The 24030-nt window shown below is 41.0% G+C and overlaps 1 protein-coding gene across 1 annotated transcript in view; it reads left to right on the top strand.

Annotated features, from left to right (window-relative positions):
• Nucleotides 1-24030, top strand: part of PLA2R1 (phospholipase A2 receptor 1) — a 946386-nt gene that overhangs the window by 541214 nt on the left and 381142 nt on the right. The window contains exon 9 of the mRNA XM_085645464.1: nt 1884-1991. Within this exon, the coding sequence (XP_085501590.1) occupies nt 1884-1991 (108 nt within the window). The remainder of the gene's footprint in view (nt 1-1883; nt 1992-24030) is intronic.

Here is a 24030-nt window from a genome sequence, read left to right on the forward strand (position 1 = left end):
AGGGCACTAAATTAGTCTCCCACATCATGAGCACCCGGTAATCTAATTTCCACTGACATATTTCTCAAATACCAATCCGCTCCTAGATTTGATGCCCCCGTAATGTATTTTTCTACCAGGGATATCTGTTACCTGAGACAAAAGTCCCACAGTTTCTTTACCAATTCAGCTAATGATCTTGACCTTGTTCCTCCCAAATTGTTGACGTAACTAATAACCGTTAGGTTCTCCATAGGGAGGAAAAAAAACACAATTTGACCCTGCTTTTACCAGGCTTTGAATAGCAAAGTAGTCTGCAAGAAGCTTTAAGTAATTTATGTGCATTGATGGCACCATCCTGGACAATCTTCCTCCAGTCTAGAAGATGGCACAGTCTGCTTCCCATCCCGCAGACTTGCATCTGATTCTAAAATCGGGCCGTCACTGACTACAAAGACTTCTTCCAAGATAACAACAAACTGCAAACATCCGAGCCCAACACCAGATGGCGATATATGCACAAGTATGTCATTCTGCAGCTCTACATGCCCAGAACAGATGCATACTGGTAAGTAGCATTTTCCTTAAGTTATATTATAGTAGTGTTTGGTAATAAGATCTTAAGTTTAATGAAAAAATAAAGGTTAAATTAAAATTATGGTTAGGTGTTAAAATATGAAAGCAACTTATATTTAAAAATGAAAAAAACTGAAATTCACCAGTAATGACGTTGTGGATTAACTACAAATGGGGCTCCCTTCATGCACTGTTTATGACTTAACATATTACATCAGTCATGGCATCATTGATGACATCTTAAATTGCATAATTGAGGACATTACTGGTGGCATTGCTGGTGACACTATCCACGATACTCTTCAAGTTTCTCCACAAACCCGTGCATCATTTAAAAAAAATACAAATGATGTGCCAGCATAAGGGTGTGCCAGCATAAGGGTGTGCCAGCATAAGGGTGTGCCAGCATAAGGGAAGAGAGCAGAAGCAACACTTCTTAGTGGATGCTGTGCTGGCCTGCTCTCTCCCTTTCACCCAATGAGGTTGCTGTGATGCATTGTGTAAACACTTTCTAAATCTGCCCCTCAATGTTTCCTCTCCAAGATCTTTCCCTATGCTGCGGTTGAGAGAGGACAATTAATAGCCAATGTAGCATGATGCAATTAGAACATTACTTCCTTGACGGCGGAGTGTTTTAGAATGAACTTGAAGAAAGAGAAGTACAGTCATGTCAGTGCAGAGAACCCGTACCAGTCTTTTGTTTGCTCTCTGCCACCCCATTGTCTTCTGTACTGCTTCCAAAATTCCGAAGCTTTAAAATGATTTATTTCAAGCTCCTTAAAGAGGGTTCAAAATCATCATAGTTTCTGATTTTGCATGCATGTCCATTATCCCTCTTCAAAGGCACAAGAGGCTACCATAATCGTTTTAAGAGAATTCAGTGGATCTTTACAGGACGTGGCCATATTTTAAAGTCATGGGCTATTCTCTAATGTGGTTGTCAGAGAAGTCAACACAAATAAAAATACGTTCTTTTGAAGGCCTCCAAACCCTAAAATTCTGTAATAACTTCTAGCGCCGGAAAGTCCAGTTCAAGGAGCTGGGGGCACTTCATATGGCACCCTATGTGTTATGTTAATTATTAGTAGTCCCTTTAAAGTCAGCAGCTTCTATCAGCCACGCAAGTGTCCATTGGTTTATTAGTATCTTATATTTATTTTCACTCGACATTATCAACTTAGTTCCTTCATGCCAGTAGCAAGATCTGTTGCTCATAAGACACTTCAAAATATTTTTTTTCTGAGAAATGTTTAGAATGATATCTTCAGATCGAATTAACTTGACAGAGGTACACTTTGGTTTTTAATTTATTTCAATTTATTTACTAGGAAGGACTCTGGAATGTTCGAAAATGTGAAGAAGAAATTGTGTCTGTTTGTAAAAAGGCTGGACATGTACAAGCCTCTGTCAGTGAGAAGGATATAGGCTGTCATGAGGTAAGTTTTGAATAATGTCGGATATTTGTTAACACCTGCATACTACTAGATGCCCGCATATACATTGTTGTATGTGAACGGAGTATCACTTTCTCGTTTGCATCCTAGATTCGCAACTCAAAATAAAACAGAATAGGAATTTCCTGAAAGCTGGGTAATGACTCTTTGCTTACTAAGAGTTCCGACCCCAGCTGGCATACTTTCAGAGTCAAAGGTTAACAAACTGCTGTGGACATCTGTGTAAATACTGAAGGCTCTCTGAGGTTTTTTTTTCGCTTCCTATTTTTACGACGGAATGTGAATGTTGGAAGGGCAGAACTCTCTGGCACTACACATTTATTTGCATATCTATACATAGACGTTTCCTGCCACTATAAAATACTGATTTTAGGGATATGCAACACATGAAGCGTTTATGAACCCGAACTGTGCATTGTGTGGAATCAATAGCTGGGAACATGTTCGTAGTTGCTTCACCCTTGTAAACAAATAATTGCGAAAGCTACAGTTCATGGACAGTCATTTTAAAAATGTCCAACTGGAGCATTGAGGGGACTGCTGGTACAGCAACAAATGCAGAATGTTTCCCTAGTGTATATTTTCAGTTATTTCTTTGTCTCACACGCTGCTGTGGGGAGGGTGGAATTTCACAACAGAGAAAGGCGAGCCAAGCACCTCAGATTCCGCTTTTCCGCCTTAAACGATTGTGAAAGCATCAGCGCGTGCATGCCTGACCTAGATGAAACTGCTTGGCGCTGCTTCCGCTGCACTCTGTTGCCAGGTTCACCCCTTGCAGGAACTCGATGGACCCATGAACTTCCGAATTCATTAACGAAATGAAAAGATTTTATATACTCAAGCATCATTACACATTTATAGTATACATAGTTATAAATAGATTCATAATGTTCTAATTAATAATAGATTTAACACTGACGAAGCTTTGGCGAATACACTGGGTCTCTGGGATTGGCAAACTGGTTGAGTGTTTTTTTAATTTTTATTGGAAGCATATGCCACAAAATAATAAAAAGGGAAAAAGAAAACATGCTGCCGCTTGAACGTTTGGGCCGGAGGCTTGTAATATAAAATGTATATTTCAGACTGGAGGCAAAGAAATGATAAAAAAGGCACAAAGACGTACAACAGGCTTTTTTCCTTCTACTCTCCAAGTATTTGAAACAACACGTCCCTGTATCCATCAGGAACGCCACAACCCTGCTCCAAGTGTTAAAAAAACACTCCATCTCAGTGCAGTACCAATCCACGTCTGTCCCAGAACCCAGCTACCTCTTCAATCATTTGTTGATTGTGTCTTTACGTTTGACCCTGTACACGGCCCTGCTGCCTTTTGGCTAGGTCTGTGTTATACATATCTCACCTCCATGGTTATATTTATACACCCTTGAATTATCTGGGGCAGCTGTTGGGCAGGTGAAAATCTGTTTAAACTGAGTATGAAAGTTTTAATGTATAAGAAGACAAAGGAAATTAACTTAAGGCTTTAGTAGCTGTAAATGCACTGAACACCCTACATTTGATTAGTGAACTTTGCATGTAACTAAAGTCCCAGTCTTGTCTCATTGGTGCAGTGCTCCCAAACATTAGGAATTATTCATTATTGTTTTAGGCAACATTACAATCCTGAAGGACACAGGTTTATTGTAAAAGGTTTTAAAAGTGGAAATCCTTCACCAATCTGCAGCCTTCAAAATGTCTTTCACACTAGCCCCAGCTCAGAATTCCTTAGAAGCCATAGCCCAACTGACTGAATGAGCCTCAAATATGATGGTTCAACTCCCGCTTTAACCATCACCATCTTACCCCATCTACTCAGAGTTGTGGAAGTTGCTCGCTTAAAAGTTTTCCTCACAGTTATAAACAACCGAGGCGCAGGAGTTCTCACTCCTTATGTTACCTGCATAAAATACTTAAGGCCTCTTACCAAGCACAGATTGGGGTGAGTAGGAAAACTTAGGAATTCCTCAAAAGAAGATGCATTCTTAGTCCTTCTCATAATGTGAAAATGTTCCCCGGTAGGTGTGAATTGCAGAGCAGTGATGTCCAAAGCCCTAATGTCTGAGACTTTTAAAAGAGACTAAAATCAACAACTTTACTAGAATAGCAGGCAACCATTTGACTGACAATGAATCCTTATCGCCCCAGGATTCAAATAAGTGTGGAACCAAAATGACATCCCACATGACCGTATACTGTTGTATAGGAAGATTCATATATTAAATACTGTTCAATAATCTTTCAAACAGGATGTTCTCTTATTGGTTTCCCATTAACCTTCTGGTACCCTGCTGGAATAGCAGAGCAAGCAAGACTAGTGTGTTTTGCTGTACTAACACATATGCATAGCCCTTCAGGATCCTCAGTATATCTATAGAAAGACTGGCAGTTGTAATAGGCCGTCCACAAAGAGTTCCAACGGAGAAGGAAACCAAGATTGACTCCTCCAAAGGGAGGGGGTCACCATCACTGCTCTCACCTTCTGTCTGAATATTTTTGTCACTGTCCGTTTTACCATGACGAAAGGAGGAAAGGCATAATGCACCCAACTTTACCAATCTTGAAGGAAAGCGTCCTTCCCGTCCTTCACCAAAGCCTCCGTGTCTGGTCTCCAACTGATAAATCTGCCCAGCTCAGTTGTAAGCATCGATGCAAACAGATATATAAAGAAGGGCACTAAATTAGTCTCCCACATCATGAGCACCCGGTAATCTAATTTCCACTGACATATTTCTCAAATACCAATCCGCTCCTAGATTTGATGCCCCCGTAATGTATTTTTCTACCAGGGATATCTGTTACCTGAGACAAAAGTCCCACAGTTTCTTTACCAATTCAGCTAATGATCTTGACCTTGTTCCTCCCAAATTGTTGACGTAACTAATAACCGTTAGGTTCTCCATAGGGAGGAAAAAAAACACAATTTGACCCTGCTTTTACCAGGCTTTGAATAGCAAAGTAGTCTGCAAGAAGCTTTAAGTAATTTATGTGCATTGATGGCACCATCCTGGACAATCTTCCTCCAGTCTAGAAGATGGCACAGTCTGCTTCCCATCCCGCAGACTTGCATCTGATTCTAAAACAAGATATGGGGAAGAGGGAAAAATTGCTCGGCCACTTCTGCTTTTGCGTCCTCATCTAATGGAACTAATTGAAACTATTGAAGGCCTCTTTGAAAATGCCTTATATTTACTATTGACAGGTGCTGTAATGAAGAGGTCTCAGAAATATTCCTTAAATTGAAGATGCTAACAGGCCTAAGATTTTTGCCATATGTCTTAAGGAAATGTGATCTAATACTGATCTTAACTCTTTCCTGATCTTTTTCAGCATTGCAACTGGTAAAATCATCATACCCTTTTCTGAATCCACCAGAAACCCCGAAACGTCCATCCTTTGGGAAGCAGTAAGGTCCAATTTTTTCACGTTCACGATGAACCTCAATCTCTGAAAAAGATCTACCGCCATTAAAACCTACTCCACCAAGAGACTTCTCTTGTGATTTAATAAAATCACGTTGTCCAGGTACACAATCATTCTTAGAGCTTGGGATCTGAGAAATGGCAAAACCGGTTTCAGAAGCTTGGTGAAACACCAAGGGCCTGAGACCGGCCAAATGGATCGGACACCAATCTTTATAGATTATTATACTTGCTGTGACCCTGAAATATAGGGACTGTAAGGAACACATACTTCAGATTCATGTGCACCATACAATATCCCAACAGCAACATGTGCCTTAAAGAAACCACTGTTTCCATTTCGAAGTGGTGCTATAACACCAATAGATTTCTGACAGATATCTCAAGGATATGCACTTCCTGTTATTGTTTTGTACTGGAAGAATATTGCTGACAAATCCATAGATATGCCAAGAACAACCCTCTATCACCCTTTTTAACAGCAGATCCCTGACTTCTGCAGTTATCACCATCTCCCCTTCTTGAGAAAACCCAAATTGGATTTGAACACCGGGCCTGGAAGGATACTACAAAGAAATCTGTCTGAAAACCTCTCGCAGTCTGCAGATCCCTCCGATCTGTGGAAATATGTGTCCAGTCTCTTACTAAAGTGCTAACCGTCTCCCTACTTTTCCCAAAGGAAGAGAGCATACTCTTACATTGAAATTCTGCCTCCTCTTGATTGAACGCCAGAGTATTTGAATCCAAAACCGTCGTCCATCGTCTTCTAGAGAAAGAACACAGGCTTAGTGTACTTGAACTTGCGGTTGAAGTAGTAGAGTCTGAAGGGGAGCTGTCAGCCAGTAAACCAAACCTTGAATCCACTGACACTGTGGGAAACCCACCTGAAGACTTTCATTAACAATGAATGTTACCCATGTTATCAAGGGAGGAGCACATTCAATCAACCAATCAATCATTGCATTTGTAAAGCGCGCTACATACCCGAGAGGGTCTCAAGGTGCTGGGGAGGAGGGGGGGGGGCTACTGGTCGAAGAGCCAGGTCTTGAGGAGTCTTCTGAAGGCCAGCAGGTCCTGGGTCTGTCGTAGGATGGTGGGGAGAGTGTTCCAGGTCCTGGCGGCGAGGTTGGAGAAGGATCTGCCGCCGGCGGTGGCTTTCCGGATGCGGGGGACTGTGGCGAGGATGAGGTTGGCTAATCGGAGGCTTCGGGTGGGGGCGTGGAAGCTGAGTCGGTTGTTGAGGTAGGTGGGTCCGGTGTTGTGCAGTGCTTTGTGTGCATGGCTGAGGAACTTGAAGGTGATCTTTTTGTTGACGGGGAGCCAGTGCAGGCCTCTCAGGTGGGGTGTGATGTGGCTGCCGCGGGGGATGTCGAGGATGAGTCGGGCCGAGGCGTTCTGGATGCGTTGGAGTCGTCTTAGGAGCTTGTTTGTAGTTCCTGAGTAGAGGGCGTTCCCATAGTCGAGTCTGTTGGTGATTTGGATGTAACTTCTTGTTTCTTTATAAAAATCATCACCAAACAAGGCCCATTGGGTTTTTGAAGGAGTATCTGAACTGGCCAGGTCCCCAAGCATACGGCTTTCAAGAACAGCCCTTTTCTCATCTCAAAAGAGACGCCAGCACTTGTGTTCTCCAGAAAACAGAATGCCCTTTGAGCCAATCTGGACACTATGCTGGGTCCAGCACCTTGCCTGAGGATCTGGCTTATTCTACTGCACACAAAATTCTGGACTTGACAAGATGTCCATGCTTTCCTTGAGCCCTCCTACCCTGGGGCAGCAAAATAAATCCCCGAGCACTCTTATCATCCAGTTGTCCAAAGAAACTCAGTACTGGAAGCATTCCAAAATCTTCTTTATTTTTTAATTCAAGTTAACACGTGTTTCATCATTAAATGACTTCCTCATGACTAGAAAATTATATAATACAAATCACTGTACAATTCCATTACCTAAGGTCAAAAATTAGTTCATTTAAAAACATAAAAGAGAAGACCCTTTCAATCCTGTCCTTATTCAGTGCAACCTTCACCAAAGATCAGAACATTTAAAAAGAAATAGTTCTTTAGAGACTAAATATAATAAGAGAATGAAAACAAAATTATAAAAGATTAGAGCGGAATGAAACATCAGCTCCAAATGAAATACTCAATATCATTCTGAATATGTATTCCAAAATTAATTCAAATTCCCAAATCCAAATGTGCTCGTAACAAAAAACAGATCCAAGTGTCTATACATATAGTCAAAATTCTCACCACTACCATCCCATTCTGACCTTCTCCGTGAGTATGCAATTCAATATAAAAATCAAGAATTTAACATGTATTGCCTTTTTCTACGTCATCTAACATCAAAATAAAACGTCCTATTACTAACAACCATTATATACTATATCAAATTTAAACTTTCACTCAATACACCACAGACTTACCCTAAAGTAAGACTTCAATCGAACCCAAGTGAAAATATTTGGGTAAGCATCACGCTATACCCACAGTATCTGGATCTGAGTTGATAATTCCAGTTTTTATCAATATACCCCACGAACCAGTCTCTTCCCATATACAAAAAAATATATTTCTCACACAAAATTCCGTTATTATTACATTATACAGTAGCTTCCTTCTGCACTGAACCATATATGTCTGTCGTTGTCCAGACCTGATCATTGTGACACATTTACATTTACATTCTAAATCAATCATCTCCCCGAAAGTATTGTAGCTCATGATCTTTATTAAGTCCTTTCTCAACAGCTTGTAATTTCATTATCAAAAGTGCTTCAGCACAAAGTAACAGCAATTCTTGAATAACCCCCCTGGGGTTAGAACCTACTGTATCGATCCCATGAAATTGAACATTAAAAAGGGGAGGTATGTTATGTGTACTGCAATGGGATATCTCAAGTCACCCATTTTCACAGCTCTCTAATGTTCTGAACTTCTTCCACATAATGTTCTATTGTATTCCCTACATAATTGTTTACCACAATTACATACCAAAACATAAACCACATACTTAGTATAGCAAGTAATACTATTCACAATCGTGTAATCTTTACTCCCATTATAACTAAACATTCTTTTCTTATCAATGACCAGTTTACAATCCATACATCGCCTACATTAAAAAAAAACTTTCATCATAGTACTCAACCAAGTTGTATTTATATGTATGTTCACAGGATAGATTGGGCTCAATATATTCTTGATCGTCTTACCTCTTCAAAAAAAAAAACTGGTGTATGGAGTCATTCTCTTGCTAATTGATTAATTATGTGTTAGGATATGCCAATGTGTATGCAAAATGCGACTAAGCCTACCGAAGTCTTTCCCATACCGAGTTATCATCCTAACCACATTTTCATCACTGACAAATGTTTGATCGCATTATCACATAGTGCAGCCTCACATATCAATTGTTACTGACTGTTTCTAACAACCTTTGATCATACCATCTAACAAAAAATCTATATTCCATATCTCTGATGTTATCCAGAAACTCATGTCCACACTGCATTTCCTCCTTGCGCTAGTAATCTCCCCAAATGAGATAGCTTTGATTTGTGATTGTGAATGTGAACTTGAAGCATTTAAAATAGCATTACAAGATGTTTTTTTCGATGCATTCTACTCTCCAATCTTTGAGACAGATAAATCGTTATTTAAAAATGTAAGATTAGTCTTACTTTAGGTCAAAGTGAATCTCATATTATTGTTATTCTGATTAAAGTATCCAAAGGTTCCTTCTCACTCCATGTCCATATCATTAGTATCTATAAATGTGCCCCAGTATTGGATCTTTCACACCATTTGGGGCTCTTTGGGCCCCAGACTTGCTGACCCTCGAAACACCCCATAAACAGGTTCACGTACAAGGGGGCAAATCTGGAACTCATCGCAATTCCTTGAACCTGACGGTACCATACATTATTATGCAAAAAAAAAAACTATTCTCCAAAATGAGTTTAGTCATTTCCAATAATATCTCTGAGTGTTCTAAAAGGTTAGCCGGTCGCTTATTTAAAAATTGTCTCAATGTATGCAATCCCCATCCATGAGTAATAATAGTATGAAGCGAAACTACATCTAGTGTCACTAGTATCATATCATCCCCCCACACAATATCACTCATTATATTCTATACATGTTTAATGTCTTGAATATGAGATGGTAAGCTCTTAACTATACGTCTCAAGAACACATCTACATATGCAGACAGCCTCTCCGTTGGCAAACCAACTGCTGATATAATTGGTCTGCCAGGTGGGAACAGTTGTTCTTTGACTTTTTTAGATAGCGTATATAAACATTAATATCTAGGTCTTTCCCACCCTTACCAAGCAATGTGACTATTTTAGCATCTATCCTTCTTGTCTGAGATTGTAGGCCTAGGGCACTTTGCTCTCATTTTTGCCCTCGAGGCTCAGTCCGTTGATATCTTTTTGCTAGATTTAATATATACATCAATAAATAAAGAGGAAACCATTATGATGGGTGGGGGTGTTGCAATGGACTCAAACATAAGACTCCATTCAGAATATAAAATTACTTCTTGGGGTTTATCCACTTTAAGTTTCTTAGGTGGATTGCATACATCATATTCATCAAACCTCACATTATCCTAATTTAGATCATCAAGGATCATCAAGACACAGGTCATCAATGGGATCAGAAGACTTTTTGAAATTGCCACCAACATTACCCGGACATGGGTTGAACCAATTAGAAACTTGGTGAGACATTTCTTTATGAGTTGAACCACAACTAAAGGTATCTTCATCAAGCAGCACCAGGTGCTTGGTTTTAAACATTTCCTTGCCCAATATGGGGTAACTCAACAAATCATTAATGCCAGTGGCCAGTGATTTGTGAATGTCAAAGGCAACAATTTTAAAAGTGGAAGACACAGCTCAATGATAGAACTTGATACTCAATGATCTGGGAACTCCCTCAGGTTCCTATCTAAAAGTTTACTTCAAAGCCCAATCAACCTTCAGGGCATTGAACCCCATCACTACTATAGATTCTGTACATCTCGGCAGATCATAGCTGCACGTTTGGTTCCCCAAGAGTACAGGCCATATCTGTATTTTATTTCTTGATAACCGTGACCCACACTTAACACATATATTGCCTGAATCATGACTCTTCTATGTGTGACACATTTAGACAGTCCTGCCTGTTAAGCCAACAGCACTTTACACTTTTTTCTGGAATTTTGTAGCCATAATTGCAATAATTAGAGTGAATCTATAAGTCCCAGATTGCATCGTACAGTTGGCTAAATGCTAGACCAGGGTTAGTCAGCTAGAGTATTTTTAGGGACTGGCAGAAAGGTACTCTGTGTGTTTTGAGTGTGGATCACCATGATATCATTACAGCACATCTTGTGTGAGATGTCACTAAAGAATTTCCAAGATAAATAGTAAAAGAGATAAGTTGGGAGGACTTCTTGAAGTGGGTATAAGTCCTTCTCCTGCTGTGCATTATTAAAGCCGAATTTCACATTTTCGTAATGAAAGCCGGAGCTGTTTTCACAGCAAATTCAGTGATAACTTTCTGAAAGACACCACATGATACGGCTTCCTACATATGCATATTTTATATCTTTCTTTAATCTTTATTTCGACTTTATAAAGTCATAAAAGAGAAAACAAAACATGTACAATCAAATATACACAGTAGGCGAACACCCAGGATAAGGTTACATCGACTGCACAATATATATAACAAAAAGTGAACTTCGTGTAATACAGTTAATATTTCATATCTTCACAAAAGTTCTTCTAATATTCCAAGCAGCAGATAAAAACTTGCTGACAGCAAATACAGTCAAAGGGGATAGGTCAGATTTCAACAAACGATAAGCATCCAAATGATTCCTAAAACCCCAGTTTCTGCAGATTGGAATGATCCATTTTTTCCTGGGTTTCATATAAGATAAACAAAAAAACATTAAATGAATGTCACTCTCCAGCTCATTTGTACATGCTGGACAATTTTTAGGAGTGGGTGGGTGCCAGCTGCTAGTGAGGGCTCTAATAGGTAGTGCATTATATCTCCATTGTAAAAATAGTTTCCTAAGACCAATGGGGTTTATGTCATCCAAAACTGTCTCCAGTTTATAATAGTCCTTCACTGTTAGGAAGGTGGTAGACATAGGCCCCAGTGTGGTGGTTGTTAATAAGTGAGTCAAATTATGGTCATAGTACAGGGCAACTAGATTTTTCCGGGATATGGTACTGCATGCTTCTTGTGGATTTGTCCACAGAGGCTCCAGGCCCATTGCCGTTAGCTCCTCTTTTATGTACTTAAGCCATGGTATTTTACGTATAGCTGTATGTTGGTATAGCTCTATGAATTCACAACGATAACTCCGGAGTTCGGGGGTTGTCCAGAGTCGCCTCCAAAAAGTTAGGGGCTTCACACCTAGTTCTTCCTTAATTGATCTTAGACCCATATCAAGCCTAAGAGGGAGGAGTGGTGTGCTCGGAGGAAGAGCTGCCAAGCTCCGTAGGAACTTGTTTTCTGTTGTGACAAGATCAAGGGCACAGTTATTGCCCCACAATTCACCACCATATAATACTGCCCCCCTTGCCTGCATTTTGTAAATTTCTAGTGGTGAACCAATAGGATGTGTCATAGATTCTTTCCATACTTTCAAAATACCCCCCGCCTTTTGAGTCAACTTTAGGTTTGATTTTATCTGATGGTGGGACCATGTCATCTTCTCATTCAAGGTCAGTCCCAAATATTCAAACGTATGGACTCTTTCTAAACTAATACCATGAATGACAGGATTAGGACGGGATGACCTAGGAGGATTAAAAATCATAAATTTTGTTTTATCCGTGTTGATCTCTAACCCCCGATCTGCACAAAAAGAGACAAAGCCATCCAGGACTCGCTGGGCACCCATGGGAGTCTTAGCGAGTAGCAAGGTGTCATCAGCAAACATAATAGCTGAGATACCTATACCAGCGAGACGTGGGGCGTCTCTATCTGATATTTCGTTCAGGTGGGAGATAAGTCCATTTACGTAGAGGCAAAACAGGGTTGGTGCCAGGACACAACCCTGCCTTACCCCCCTTTCAACGGGGAAACTAGCTGATAAACCTCCTTCTCTCCCACATATTTTATATAGCCGACCCATTTAAGCCATCAAACTGTGACATCATTGCATCTAGTGCCTGCCAAAAACTGAAGATTGGAAGATGTAGCTTTTCACATATTTTCAATGTTGTGCTGGGAAGGGTTCATTGTCATTTAACTATATTAAGAAAAATGCCATCCTGAGTGCATTAACCTCTTCAGTGCCCATGACGAGATAGTCTCGTCATGGAGCATGGTTGCGCTGTGCCCATGACGAGACTATCTCGTCATGGACCCCGCCCGCTAATGTAACGCCCGGCACAGGGCGGGGAAAGGGCGGGGCACTGAAGGGGTTAAATGTTGTGTGTTTTAAACTCAGCACAATGTCTACCCTTTGTCACAGGCTGTGTAAGTTTGCTTCATTCTCACAGACCTAGCCTCATACGTCTGTACTCATTGTGCCGCCCTCCTGGGAGTCACAGAACACCTCAAATGGCTCCTAGATGTGGGCAAGACAGCAGCTCTGATTCTACTTGATCTTAGCGCTGCCTTATATACTGTGTCCCATGGCATGCTCATAGGGAGGCTGACACATTTGGGGATCAAGGGAAAGGCTTTGGCTTGGCTATTCTTCCTGAAGGATTGAACCTTTCAGACTTTCTTAGGCAGCAGTTCATCCATGTGTCATGCTTTGACCTCTGGGGGTCCCTCAGGGATCAGCTCTAAGCCCAGCTTTTAAAATATCTATATGCATTCCCTGGCCAAGCTAGTAGAGCACTATCGTCTCATCCTTTTTCCAATGCTGATGATACACAAATCATCTTTTCATTATCATCCACTCAGGACCACAGCTCTGGGCCTTTGAACTCCTGTCTGGTGCAAGTAGGCTCATGAATGGATACCAACTCGGTGAAACTGAATTGTGAAAAAATAAAGGTATTGATCCTTGGAAAGCGCCTGAGACTTAAGGAACCACAACACTGGCCAGCGTTGCTGGGTGATATCCCTATTCCCGCTTCCAAAGTCAAGAACGTAGGCTTCCTGAAGCTGCAGGTGGCAAAGGTATCTGGAACCTGCTTTGCACTTTCAAATGGCTATGGACATTCATCTGGATTCTCCGCATATCTGCCCAAAGAACAGTCATCTGGGGTCTTATTCTATCTCTCCCAACGAGAAGAGTAACTGAGGTTCAAACCTCTAGTGTATCCTTCACAAACAGCAAAACAAAAAAAAAGTCACTTAACAGTACTTAAGCCAAAATGAACCCACTATGTTTTTTGACTTATCCCAGCTGTGGGTCATCAAAAGATTTTTGAGAGGTTGTCTCACGCTCAACTTATTGAGGCATGCTTTATCATTTGATGACCTCTCACACAGGGGTAGGAACAATGCCACCCCAGCGAACTCAACCAAGGGAAGCTAATCTATCCCTGGGAGTTCTTATTAATCTATGCCCAGGACAATTCAACTGGGTCCTTTTTTTGGGGGGAAGGGGCAAGAAAAAGTATAAAATATACCTAGGGATATGCTCAAAATATGCTGTATTCAGCGAGTACCTCCGATATGATTAAAAACACTAAAAAGGTTGGTCATCTAGTGAAATACAATGACTCACCGGACCTATGATCTATTATTACCAACAGGTTTCGACCACTATACAAGCCTAAAAAGGTCTAGGGTCTATTTCAGGGTAACAAAATTTAAGGTAATGGTCTACATTCAGACCATACAGACGGGTAAACAATAGAACCCTACCAGTCCCTCTGTTAGTTCAGCAAAACCCTAATCATACTTAACTACTTTCTCCATGGCAAAGCATGGGGAACGCCTCCTCCATAGTCACACTTTCGTCAGAAGGATTGCGTCTGAGATGCAACTGTCAGGGCCCCCTCCACTGCCGTTATGTGCCGTCTTATTCTATCTCGCCTGGACAGTGGTAGCAGCCTGGGGGCTGATAAAGCCTCCATGAGACTAATGCAGGTGGTGCAGAATGGGGGTGCAAGGCTGATCTATCGACTGCCTAAACATGCCTTTGTTACATCTCTGCAGCACGAACTCCACTGGCAAGAGGTTGAAAAAAGTGTTCAATTGAAAGCTCTGTGCTATGTCTTCAAAGCAAGGACAGGGATCGCCCCCCACCACATCAATTGGTTGATAAAATTGTAACTCGCTATCTGCTTTCCAGCAACCTCTGTATGTGCACTATCCCTAAGAACAAACTTACTCACATTGGAGGTCGCTCTTTTACGTTCCTCAGCCCTAAGGGTTGGAACGCTCTGCCAGGTCACCTGAGATCGTGCACATCACTGCCCACTTAGTGTAGACAACTAAAGACGTGGATGCTTTGAATCACCTGAGCTGAGAGAAACTTTATCTGTCAGTAAAAGCGCTGGGAACCCAGAGTGGGTAACTGTTCATGCTGTATAAGCATTTTAACATAACTTAGCATACCATAACAGTGCCCAGAGGGCTTTTCACTCTTCTAGTAGCTAGGCTTCTTCAACCCTGCTCCAATCCGACAACAATTCCAACAGCATGTTCTTCTGCTGTTTGTCATTTCTTGCTTCTTTTGGTGTTCCATGATAGCACCACCTATGGACAGTTAATTGTAACACTGGCTGATTTCTAAACTCTTGCACAGAAAAATAATTAATAGCATATGTTTATAATTTCTTTACAAGAATGCAACGACCAAATGAACCAGGTCAATCTTTTGTTACAGCCCTTAAAGTACTACCAAAAGATTGTGAATTTGAAGGATTTACTTCACAGCCACGAGACATGCCAAACAACTACAATTTTGTTTGTCCAGTCAGACATTTTGTTCACAAGTTAGTATCACATCTGCCAATCATGATGGTATTGGTCAGACACAACAACACTTTCCACTTCAGCTCACCCAATGTCACATTTGTTCAGTAAGTCGAAGGAGTGCAACACAAAAGACAAGATGGCAAAACAGGTCTAAAGCACCTATCAGGCAGACCCATTTGAGAATGGGGTTTGTTAATCACAGTCAATGTAAACACAAAATATAGTTACACACTTATGTAACAATAGTGGCTTTTGAAGTACAATTTACTTAATATATTTCTTAGGGGCCGATCTCTCTTTCAGAGATGTTTTGTACTACCTTCAACCAGAGATATGAATGATATTGGAGCATTTTAAAATTAAAAAAACAACTTTGAGGTAGAACAGAGCAATATTCTTACATGATAAGCATTTTAAAACATCATCTCCCAGGCATATGAGTGGGGAACATGCATACGTAGCACTGACAAACATACTGAGAGTCTTCCTTAAAGTAGTGAGTACTTGTCCTACATTAGGAGTAAGGGAGTGACTGAAGGCAGCAGTTGTGCCTTGAGGCCTCCAAAGTTTCACAGGGTGTTGAAGAAGGGGGTCTTAAGGATGCTTATTGATTAGCCAGCATACCACCATATTTGCATAACACTACACATTGATCTGAGGTGCTCCCTCATGAATTTAATGCCTTCATGCAGCTTTGGCTTTTGGGAAACAGCACTTTGCATGGTCAAATCTTTAAACCCATAAGGTCAATGTTAGTTGCAAAACTACACATCCCAGAATGGAACATGCTAGGACCAGATAAAGGTTAGACGTATGCAATATGGCTCCTGGCAATAGCTATATTGAACAAACAATCCTTTATCTGTCACCTTATAAATGTTTAAATCTCGGTCTTGGAGAAGGTGTCCTATCACTTAGAAGCTTTAGTGGCACCAGGGGCAAAAACCTGTTGTGGGGCCCTGATACAGAGTACCTAGTTTCAATTCCTGCTTCCCAGCTTAACCAAATTGTGTGACCCTGGCCAATTACTTTTCTTCACAGTTGCTCATTTTCTGTGAACATCACATTTGAGAGCACCTTGAAATAATTTTTGTCTGGGTGCACATATACAAAAGATCTCATGTATAGGTTTTAAGGAGTAGGCCTGGAGAAATTCCCCTGTCTGTCCCTGCCCACCTCACCAGACAGTGCTGTTCAGATATACTAAACGAAACCCTGACAAGTAATCTTGCTTCGCCCCACAATTATGTAAATCAATCACATGTTTGCGATGCTCTTATGTTTGTTTGAACTTGAGCAAGTCATGCAGTCTAGAAGCTTTTTCAGCATTTTTTATTCATCATCCTCGTTTTTATAGCACCATCCTACAAGTACTGCCTCCTGTGGGGCATACCTCGGGCGTAGCTATTATTACTTCAGAATGTGCAGTGGCACTGGGACTACCCATCGTGGGAGCAGGGGGTCCATTTTCCATGCTTGCATTTGATCCCATCAGGGCCAGCTTTCGGGCGGTGTGACCGGTGCAGCTGCACCTCGCGCTGACCATGGGAGGTGCTGTGTTTTGAAATAATATAAAGAACTCATGGGTTTAAAAGTGCCTGCTGCAGAGTACCTTGTGTGTCCAGCAGTTTTCAGGCAACAATAAAAATGTCAAGATACCTGTTGTGATTAATGTTTGTTCTGAAGAGAGATCAGAGTTTTGCCTAGTGGCAGTTTTGACTCATTATAGAGGTGAGGGTTACTGTTCCTACTGCAAAGAACGCATACCAATCAGATCACAGAACTATATTTTGTGTGGATAGCTCAGTGGGTTTCTGCTTTTGTCACAGAGATCCTTTTTGTTAATTGTAATTCATTAATTACAACCCTAATATAGAATACTGGCCTATGAACTGTCATCAAAGAGCTGCATAAAAACTGCAAGATATAGATTAAAACATTTTGTTTCTTCCCCAGTCTTTCATTATCCTAATGTTGCTAAAAAGCTTTGTTTGGGTAGAAATACATTCTGATTATTAAAGTCAACCCAACCACTTTGGTACATTGTAAAATCCTGGTTTTGTGCTTCTCAAAACCAAGCACTTTTAAAATATACTGCCTACTAGTATGAATGCCATGTGATTCCTACACCTTGTAATCCTCGTTGTGTTATGTAACATTTCCTATGGACTGATTTACACATGTATGATTCATGTCTCTGTATAATGTGTGTGTGATGCAAAGTGCTCTGACACCCTACAACCTACACTGGTATGGGTAGCACTATTGAACAAATTAAATATATGTGAGGGAGGGTCTATGGAGTGATAAGGAGCACAGTTGGGGAGGTAGTAATGAGGGAATCTGTAGAGAATGAGGTCTTGGGGAGGGAAGACACCAAAAGAGATTGTAGCACTGGACTCCACCAGCATTAAAGCCAGCCCTACCATGGTACCCTTGTTACACCACTGTTGAGGCTGCATCTTCTAGGGAAACAGTGTTCTGTAAATTGTGTGGAATAAGTGGTCACACAACATGACCAACATCTACTCAGGCCATAATATTGCAACATGGCACTGTTATTGGAAGAGTGAGCTGTTTTAGATTTACATCTTTTGTAAGGGTCCTTAACAACAGTGAGCTATATCTATCGCTGTGCCTCATCTATTTTAGTTTGGGCATGATTATGGGGGATTTTGAAATTGGTTAGATGCTATGGAGTAACTAATTTTGGATAAAGTACTTGTTGTTAAGAATTGATTTGCACTGATTTAACTTGTTTTTTTTAGATGTGATGAATTTTTAATGTAGTATGTCTAATTAGCTGTCAAACATTTTACCTAAAAGCAGTCAAATGAGTCGGATCTGATGTACTCAAAACATATGCTGCAGTTTAACATATGAAGATCACGCTTTCTTAGGGTGACTAGAATTTTACAGTCAAAAACCAGGGCATTTCACAAAAATAGAAGAAGGACTACAATTTTGCTTCAATGTAGCGCACAGAATGACAGCGTTCCTCGGGAGAGAATTACAGAACAGGCAGTAAGAACATACACAAAATACAATTTTTAAACCCAGTAGCTTGCCTGTTAATTAAATTGCTGTCTTGAAACAACTGCTAACTATCGCTGCTCTGTAAAACATAAAAAGCACCTCCGGCCATTTTCAGCCGACCCTCCTTAAAACCCGGGACATGAGCTACATTTCTTGAAATCTGCCGGGACAGCTGGTGAAAACCCGGGACGGTCCGGGCAAATCCGGGACACCTGGTCACCATACGCTCTCTGTGTGTCTTACATTGAAGGTAAACTTTTAGAATAATTATTAAATTACAAAGGCTTGTGAAAAATGAACAATTAAGGTTTTCCAAATGTTAGCACACAAACATTTTAGCAACTTAAACCTGCACATATTTTAAAAATGTTGTATGTGTTTAAAGATCCATCCCTTTTCCGTGAAACGGATTTGCATTCCGGATTGAACTAGATATTCTGTAGGAGATGCAGAATAATGGTTCTTAAGGGCTCCTTAGAGGTCCTCAAGACAGCAAAGAGCTTCTATTTAAAGGGCGGAGCATGAAAGACTCATCAAATTACTGGTTGATTACTCTCTTAGATGCTGAGGCCAAATATTTTGCTAGAGCAAAAGCTGCTTTCCTGAACAACAGAACAAAGAACGTATCATGAGGAATCAAACAGCCTTTTGACAAAGTATGGGAACAACCCAGAATAAAATAACTATATCCCTAATAACTGATCAAACTTTTGCGAAGCGAACTTTATTATATCTGTGCTATGTGAACTTTATGGCTACATGCGATTGAGTATCTAGAAACATCCTATGGTTAAATCTCTCCCATTTGGGGATCGCACAAACCTTGCTGAAAGAGATTCAGTTACTAGACTCGGAACATGGGTACGTATAAAGATTGGAATCAACTCTACCTTCTCACAAAAAATACCAACTGAGTCCAGATTGAAGCAGGGCTGTGGTCATGCACCACTCTTAATAACCACTCGTATTTAACCTGTATATTGCTGATCTCCCAACCAAGGTGGACATGGTGCATGGTCATTTCCTAAGGCTAGGAGGAGAGAAGTTATCATGCCCATTGTCTCAGTAAAACCAGGGTTGTGTTGCAAAGACTTATTGTGAAATTCGATTAGTTTTTTGCAACACATAAAATGGAAATTAATTAGAAATAACAAAAATTCTTGTTGTTGGCAAGAAGCTGAAGAAAGATGTGAAGTGATACATCAACAGCGATCCAGTGGAAAGAGCATCGGAGGATAAGTACCTAGGTGTTATTATGGACAATCGAGGGAATCTGCAAGTTCATAAGCAGTTCATCAAATAAAAAACGAACACACTACTGACAGCATTTTTTACTATTAATAGGTCCTTGAGAGGAATGACGTTGGAGCCAATGGTCACAATAATGAATGCCAGTTACTGCCAACTCTAACTCATGGCTTATGGTAGAGTTCCAAATGTTATGGATACGATCATTGCAAAAATCTATGGACACGATTTTTGCCACCCAAGAAATGCTTCACCAGCACAAATTTGTTTGGAATTTGGTTTAAAGTGCAAGGTGGTTGTCATGGATGGCATCGGGGGTAATATCTATAAACTGCACCTTATGCAGCTGGGCCTTACGTTGGCGAAACGCGACATAGCCAGGATGTGGAAGGATGAGCGGGCTCCCTCGGTGGCCGCTTGGGAAAATGGCCTAGACTTCTTTATGGGGCTGGAACAGCCCATTTTTGTGGCCCGGGGCTGTCCGCGTAAGCATTATAAAATATGGAAGCGGTGGGCGGACTATCGGGGCCTGTGGCTGGAGCCTCCAACGGCGACGGAAGATCTCCTAGTGGGATAGCGGCATGGCTAGAGTGGCTGGGTCTGTTAGTTGGGGGGGATGGGGCTGCCGGGGGTGTGTGTGTGCTCAGAGTGGGATGGTCCTCTACTAGATCGAGTTGGCCGCCATTTTCATTACTCTCATTGGTCCTTGAGCGTGGGCGGGTGAGAATTGCGCAACTTGGGGGGAGGGGAAGCTGAGGGGAGGGGGGTAGACATCCGAGATGACACTCAAGTTCAAAGAATGTGTTTGTTTTGTTTTCATAAAAAACGAAAATGTCCTTTGCGGTCCTATTATGGTGTAATTTGATGCTGCAGTGGCATCTAGGGTATAGAGTCCTGCGTATATTGTGCAAATGACTAATAAAATCTGTTGTAAAAAAAAAAGTGCAAGGTGGTTGCAAATCAAGGTTTTTTTTAAAAGCATGTTTCAACCTTAAGACAGCTAAGCCTGACACTCTTGATTATGTGGCTTGGATGGAAATAGCCAGCTGAATAATATTACCTCTTATGGAAAATGTTTGGAAACAGCTTTAGATTCTTTACAAATAAGTGATCTGTGGGCGCTGCCTGTTTCATTTTCAGAATTTTAAAAACTGGTAAATAAAGCGAGGCAGCTGTTGTCAAGAATGCAGGACAAGGATCTCCTACCAACACTTTCCCACACATGGATGATTTTAAATAATGATACAGTCCAAAACAGACAGTCTTATGTGGGAGTATGTTACTCAATGTTTATAAAAACTAAGTGCATGCTCTATAGAGTTGGAGGCCTTCCAACAAATGACTATGCCCCACGTTGGATCAAAATTAAACAAAGCAATGACTGCAGACTTTGCAATTCAACAGTGGAGACTATTATTCCCATGGTCTGAGTCTGTCCCTGTCTACTAGTCGAACAGATATCCCTGTTGTGAAAACTGCTAAACAGAAAGGGTATCCTCTCCTTGTAGGCAGGTAATTATTGCCTGCCTGGACCTGAACAACTTGCAACTGAACATTGTCTTTACGAAGTTTATGATGTTGGTGGAAAAATAATTAGCAAAAGCTAGCTAACAATGTATTTAATTCAGTTAATATTCCTTCTGCATGACATATTAGGGGCATCATTTACAATATTTTGATGCACGGGAGCGCAGCAAGTCTTTCTGCTGCGCTGCTGTTCATCAAAATAAAAGGGAAGGAATGCACCGTATTTGCAAGATACGACACATTCCTGTCCTTCTCTGCTTCGCTAGCGTACAAACAGCAGCCGTGCACCAGCGCAGACACCCTTGCGTCATTTTGCAAGTGTGCCTGTGCTGAGGGGATGATTGTTTTTGTGTAGGAAGGGGCATCTTCCTGCACAAAAACAATAATTAAAGGTAGTTTCCTCTTTCTATGCGTGGAAAAGTATTTCTCCTCATTGCGCCGCCTTACGACTCCCCTGGGGAGGCATAGGATTCTGACGCATTCCCAGGTTTACGAAATGTTGTAACTCTGGGAATGCCTCAAGTTCAATGGATGTTGCGTGGGAACACCCACAGGCACACCCATGGAATGCCCCTTTCATGCAGAGTTATGCGTGAAAGGGAAACATATTTACAAGGCCATGAAGAGTCACGCAGGGTGACTTTACATGTCCTTGTAAATGGTAGGAATCCCATTGCACTGTGTCAATAAAAGGGACGCTCCGGTGGCTCAATGGGCTTGTAAATAAGCCCCTATGTTTTTTCAAGATTGGTTTTATTGTTTTTGGAAGTAAAGTTTAAACTTTTGTTCTCCCGCTGCAATAAGTAGTAGTCCTTTCCCCATATGCTGGGTTTTATTGCTTTTTTGTCATTGTTTGATTAATTGATTTATTAGGCATATTCCTGCCCAGCTGTTGCTGCTTTAATTTTCCGCTAAATGTTTTAATCTCCTAAAAGAAAGAAAGTGACATGAAGTACTTTGCACTGTTAGGAATTTGCCTTTTATCGTGAAGCCATTTTAATGTGGCGATTGTTATAGCACACAGCTGGCTGTTGGGCATTTGATAGAAAGGTAGTCAACTGTTGTTTCTTTGACATATTTTAGTGGTTTGTAATGCCGTATTGTAACAGTTTTTATTAACCTTACACAATAAAGTTACGTACTGACTTACAGTTACATATCTGGAAGACCTGCCTATAGCTGTCCATCTCCCTGTCTCTGCATCCACCCAAAGCAAAACAGCTGCCAGAAATGAATGTAGGGGTCTCAGTGATGAAGTCCTGAGAGCTGCCCAGGCATGATGTAGTCAAAGCAGCTGTGGTAACATCAGTTTCTTCCCCTGCTTCCTGTCATTCAGTACTGGAAGAAAAGTTGAAGAGTAGCCTCTACCCCCTTCCATCAAAGATAATGTGGGTATGGATGCACCAGTCGGCCAGAACAAGAGAGTCAGTGTAACATGCATCTGCATGAAGGGAGCATAAGGTTAGCATCTATATGACGTAGGACAGTTTGACTGCCAAATATTAAATCTGGCCCTAAGTCCGAAGGTAACACCTTTCACCAGGACAAACCTGGCCACTGTATCCGACCCAAGCTCCATAGCAAACTGCCTCAACTTTTGACTTTGTCCCAGTTGGGAAGAACCAGATCTGCAGATGGCACTTTATTCTTTTTGCCACTATTGTGAACCGTAAACTCTAAAAAGTAATAATTCCGGTTCTGCTGATTAGATGTGTGTCATTTTGGTGTCATTTTATTCAGTTAAATGTACTCTATTTTTCTAACCTAGTTTGGATTTTGTTTCACTTTAGACATTGCTTTTCAGTTAAATCTGACTGGTTGTGTGGCAAACTACCAGATGGTTAAGTACAGGTTTATTTAGTATTGTTTGTGGTTCACCCTGACAAGGATTGTGACTATCATTTGAGGTTGGTTCTCACATTAAGTAAGTTCAGTTCATTAGGTGGATAATTGTATTATGCTGTGCCAGTGTTAAGAAGTTTATTTTTAGTTTCAGTAGGCTTTTTTATTCTTCCTCTCAATGTCACTTGGTCTCAGTCTTATCACGTGTGTCATTGGCTGGCTTCTTGATATATGCCATTTGGTGAAAGGTCTTCCCTCTTGGTCAGAGGACATTGTTGTCACTGTCCCTTCTGAAGGCATGATAGATATTTCCTTGTTTACCTGTGGGGCCTTCTTTTTGTTTCTGGTCCTTCTGGTACTTCAGTGCTCTTTACATATTGGTAATAGTGACAGTCTTCTCTTGCATTTGATATGATGGTTTATTAGACAGTCACTTACCATCCTAAGAGGTGTTCTGAAACCAGTGTTCTCACAACATTCATTAGTTGCTGATAAATTGTTGACTGGTGAGAGGTGTCAGTGGAAAGCTTGGCACTGTTTGGTATAGACTCATACTGTAAAGTCTGCGATGAAGAAAAGGAATGATGTGGTAATGCTGTGATTAACTACTTATAATCCTCATTACATTAAGCTTTGCTCATTTTCGTCACAGGGCTAAGGCTGTGACACTGATTGGTTGCGGTGAACAGGGGTCCAGGTGAAAAATCCAATATTTATATCCTAGTTGCAAAGGGAGAGGCACTAGAATTGTTTGTTACGTTTAAATAGATAGAACAGTTGGCTATTTTCTGGACACAACTTGCTCTCAGGGCCAGCTCTAGAGCGGTGCGACCGGTGCAACCACACCAGGCACTGACTTCGAGTGGGGGGGTCATATTTGAAGTATATTATGGATTTAGAAAGCACCTGCTGTCACGTTCCTGGCCTCCAGCAATTTTCAGGCAGCAATAAAAATATCAACATAGCTCCAGTGATTAAAGTTCTTCTTACAGAGTGATCGAAGGTTTGTCTAGTGTAAGTTTTGAGTCATGGCAAGGT

Source organism: Triturus cristatus, chromosome 3_1 (genome assembly GCF_964204655.1).
Source record: "Triturus cristatus chromosome 3_1, aTriCri1.1, whole genome shotgun sequence".
NCBI classification, from domain to species: domain Eukaryota; kingdom Metazoa; phylum Chordata; class Amphibia; order Caudata; family Salamandridae; genus Triturus; species Triturus cristatus.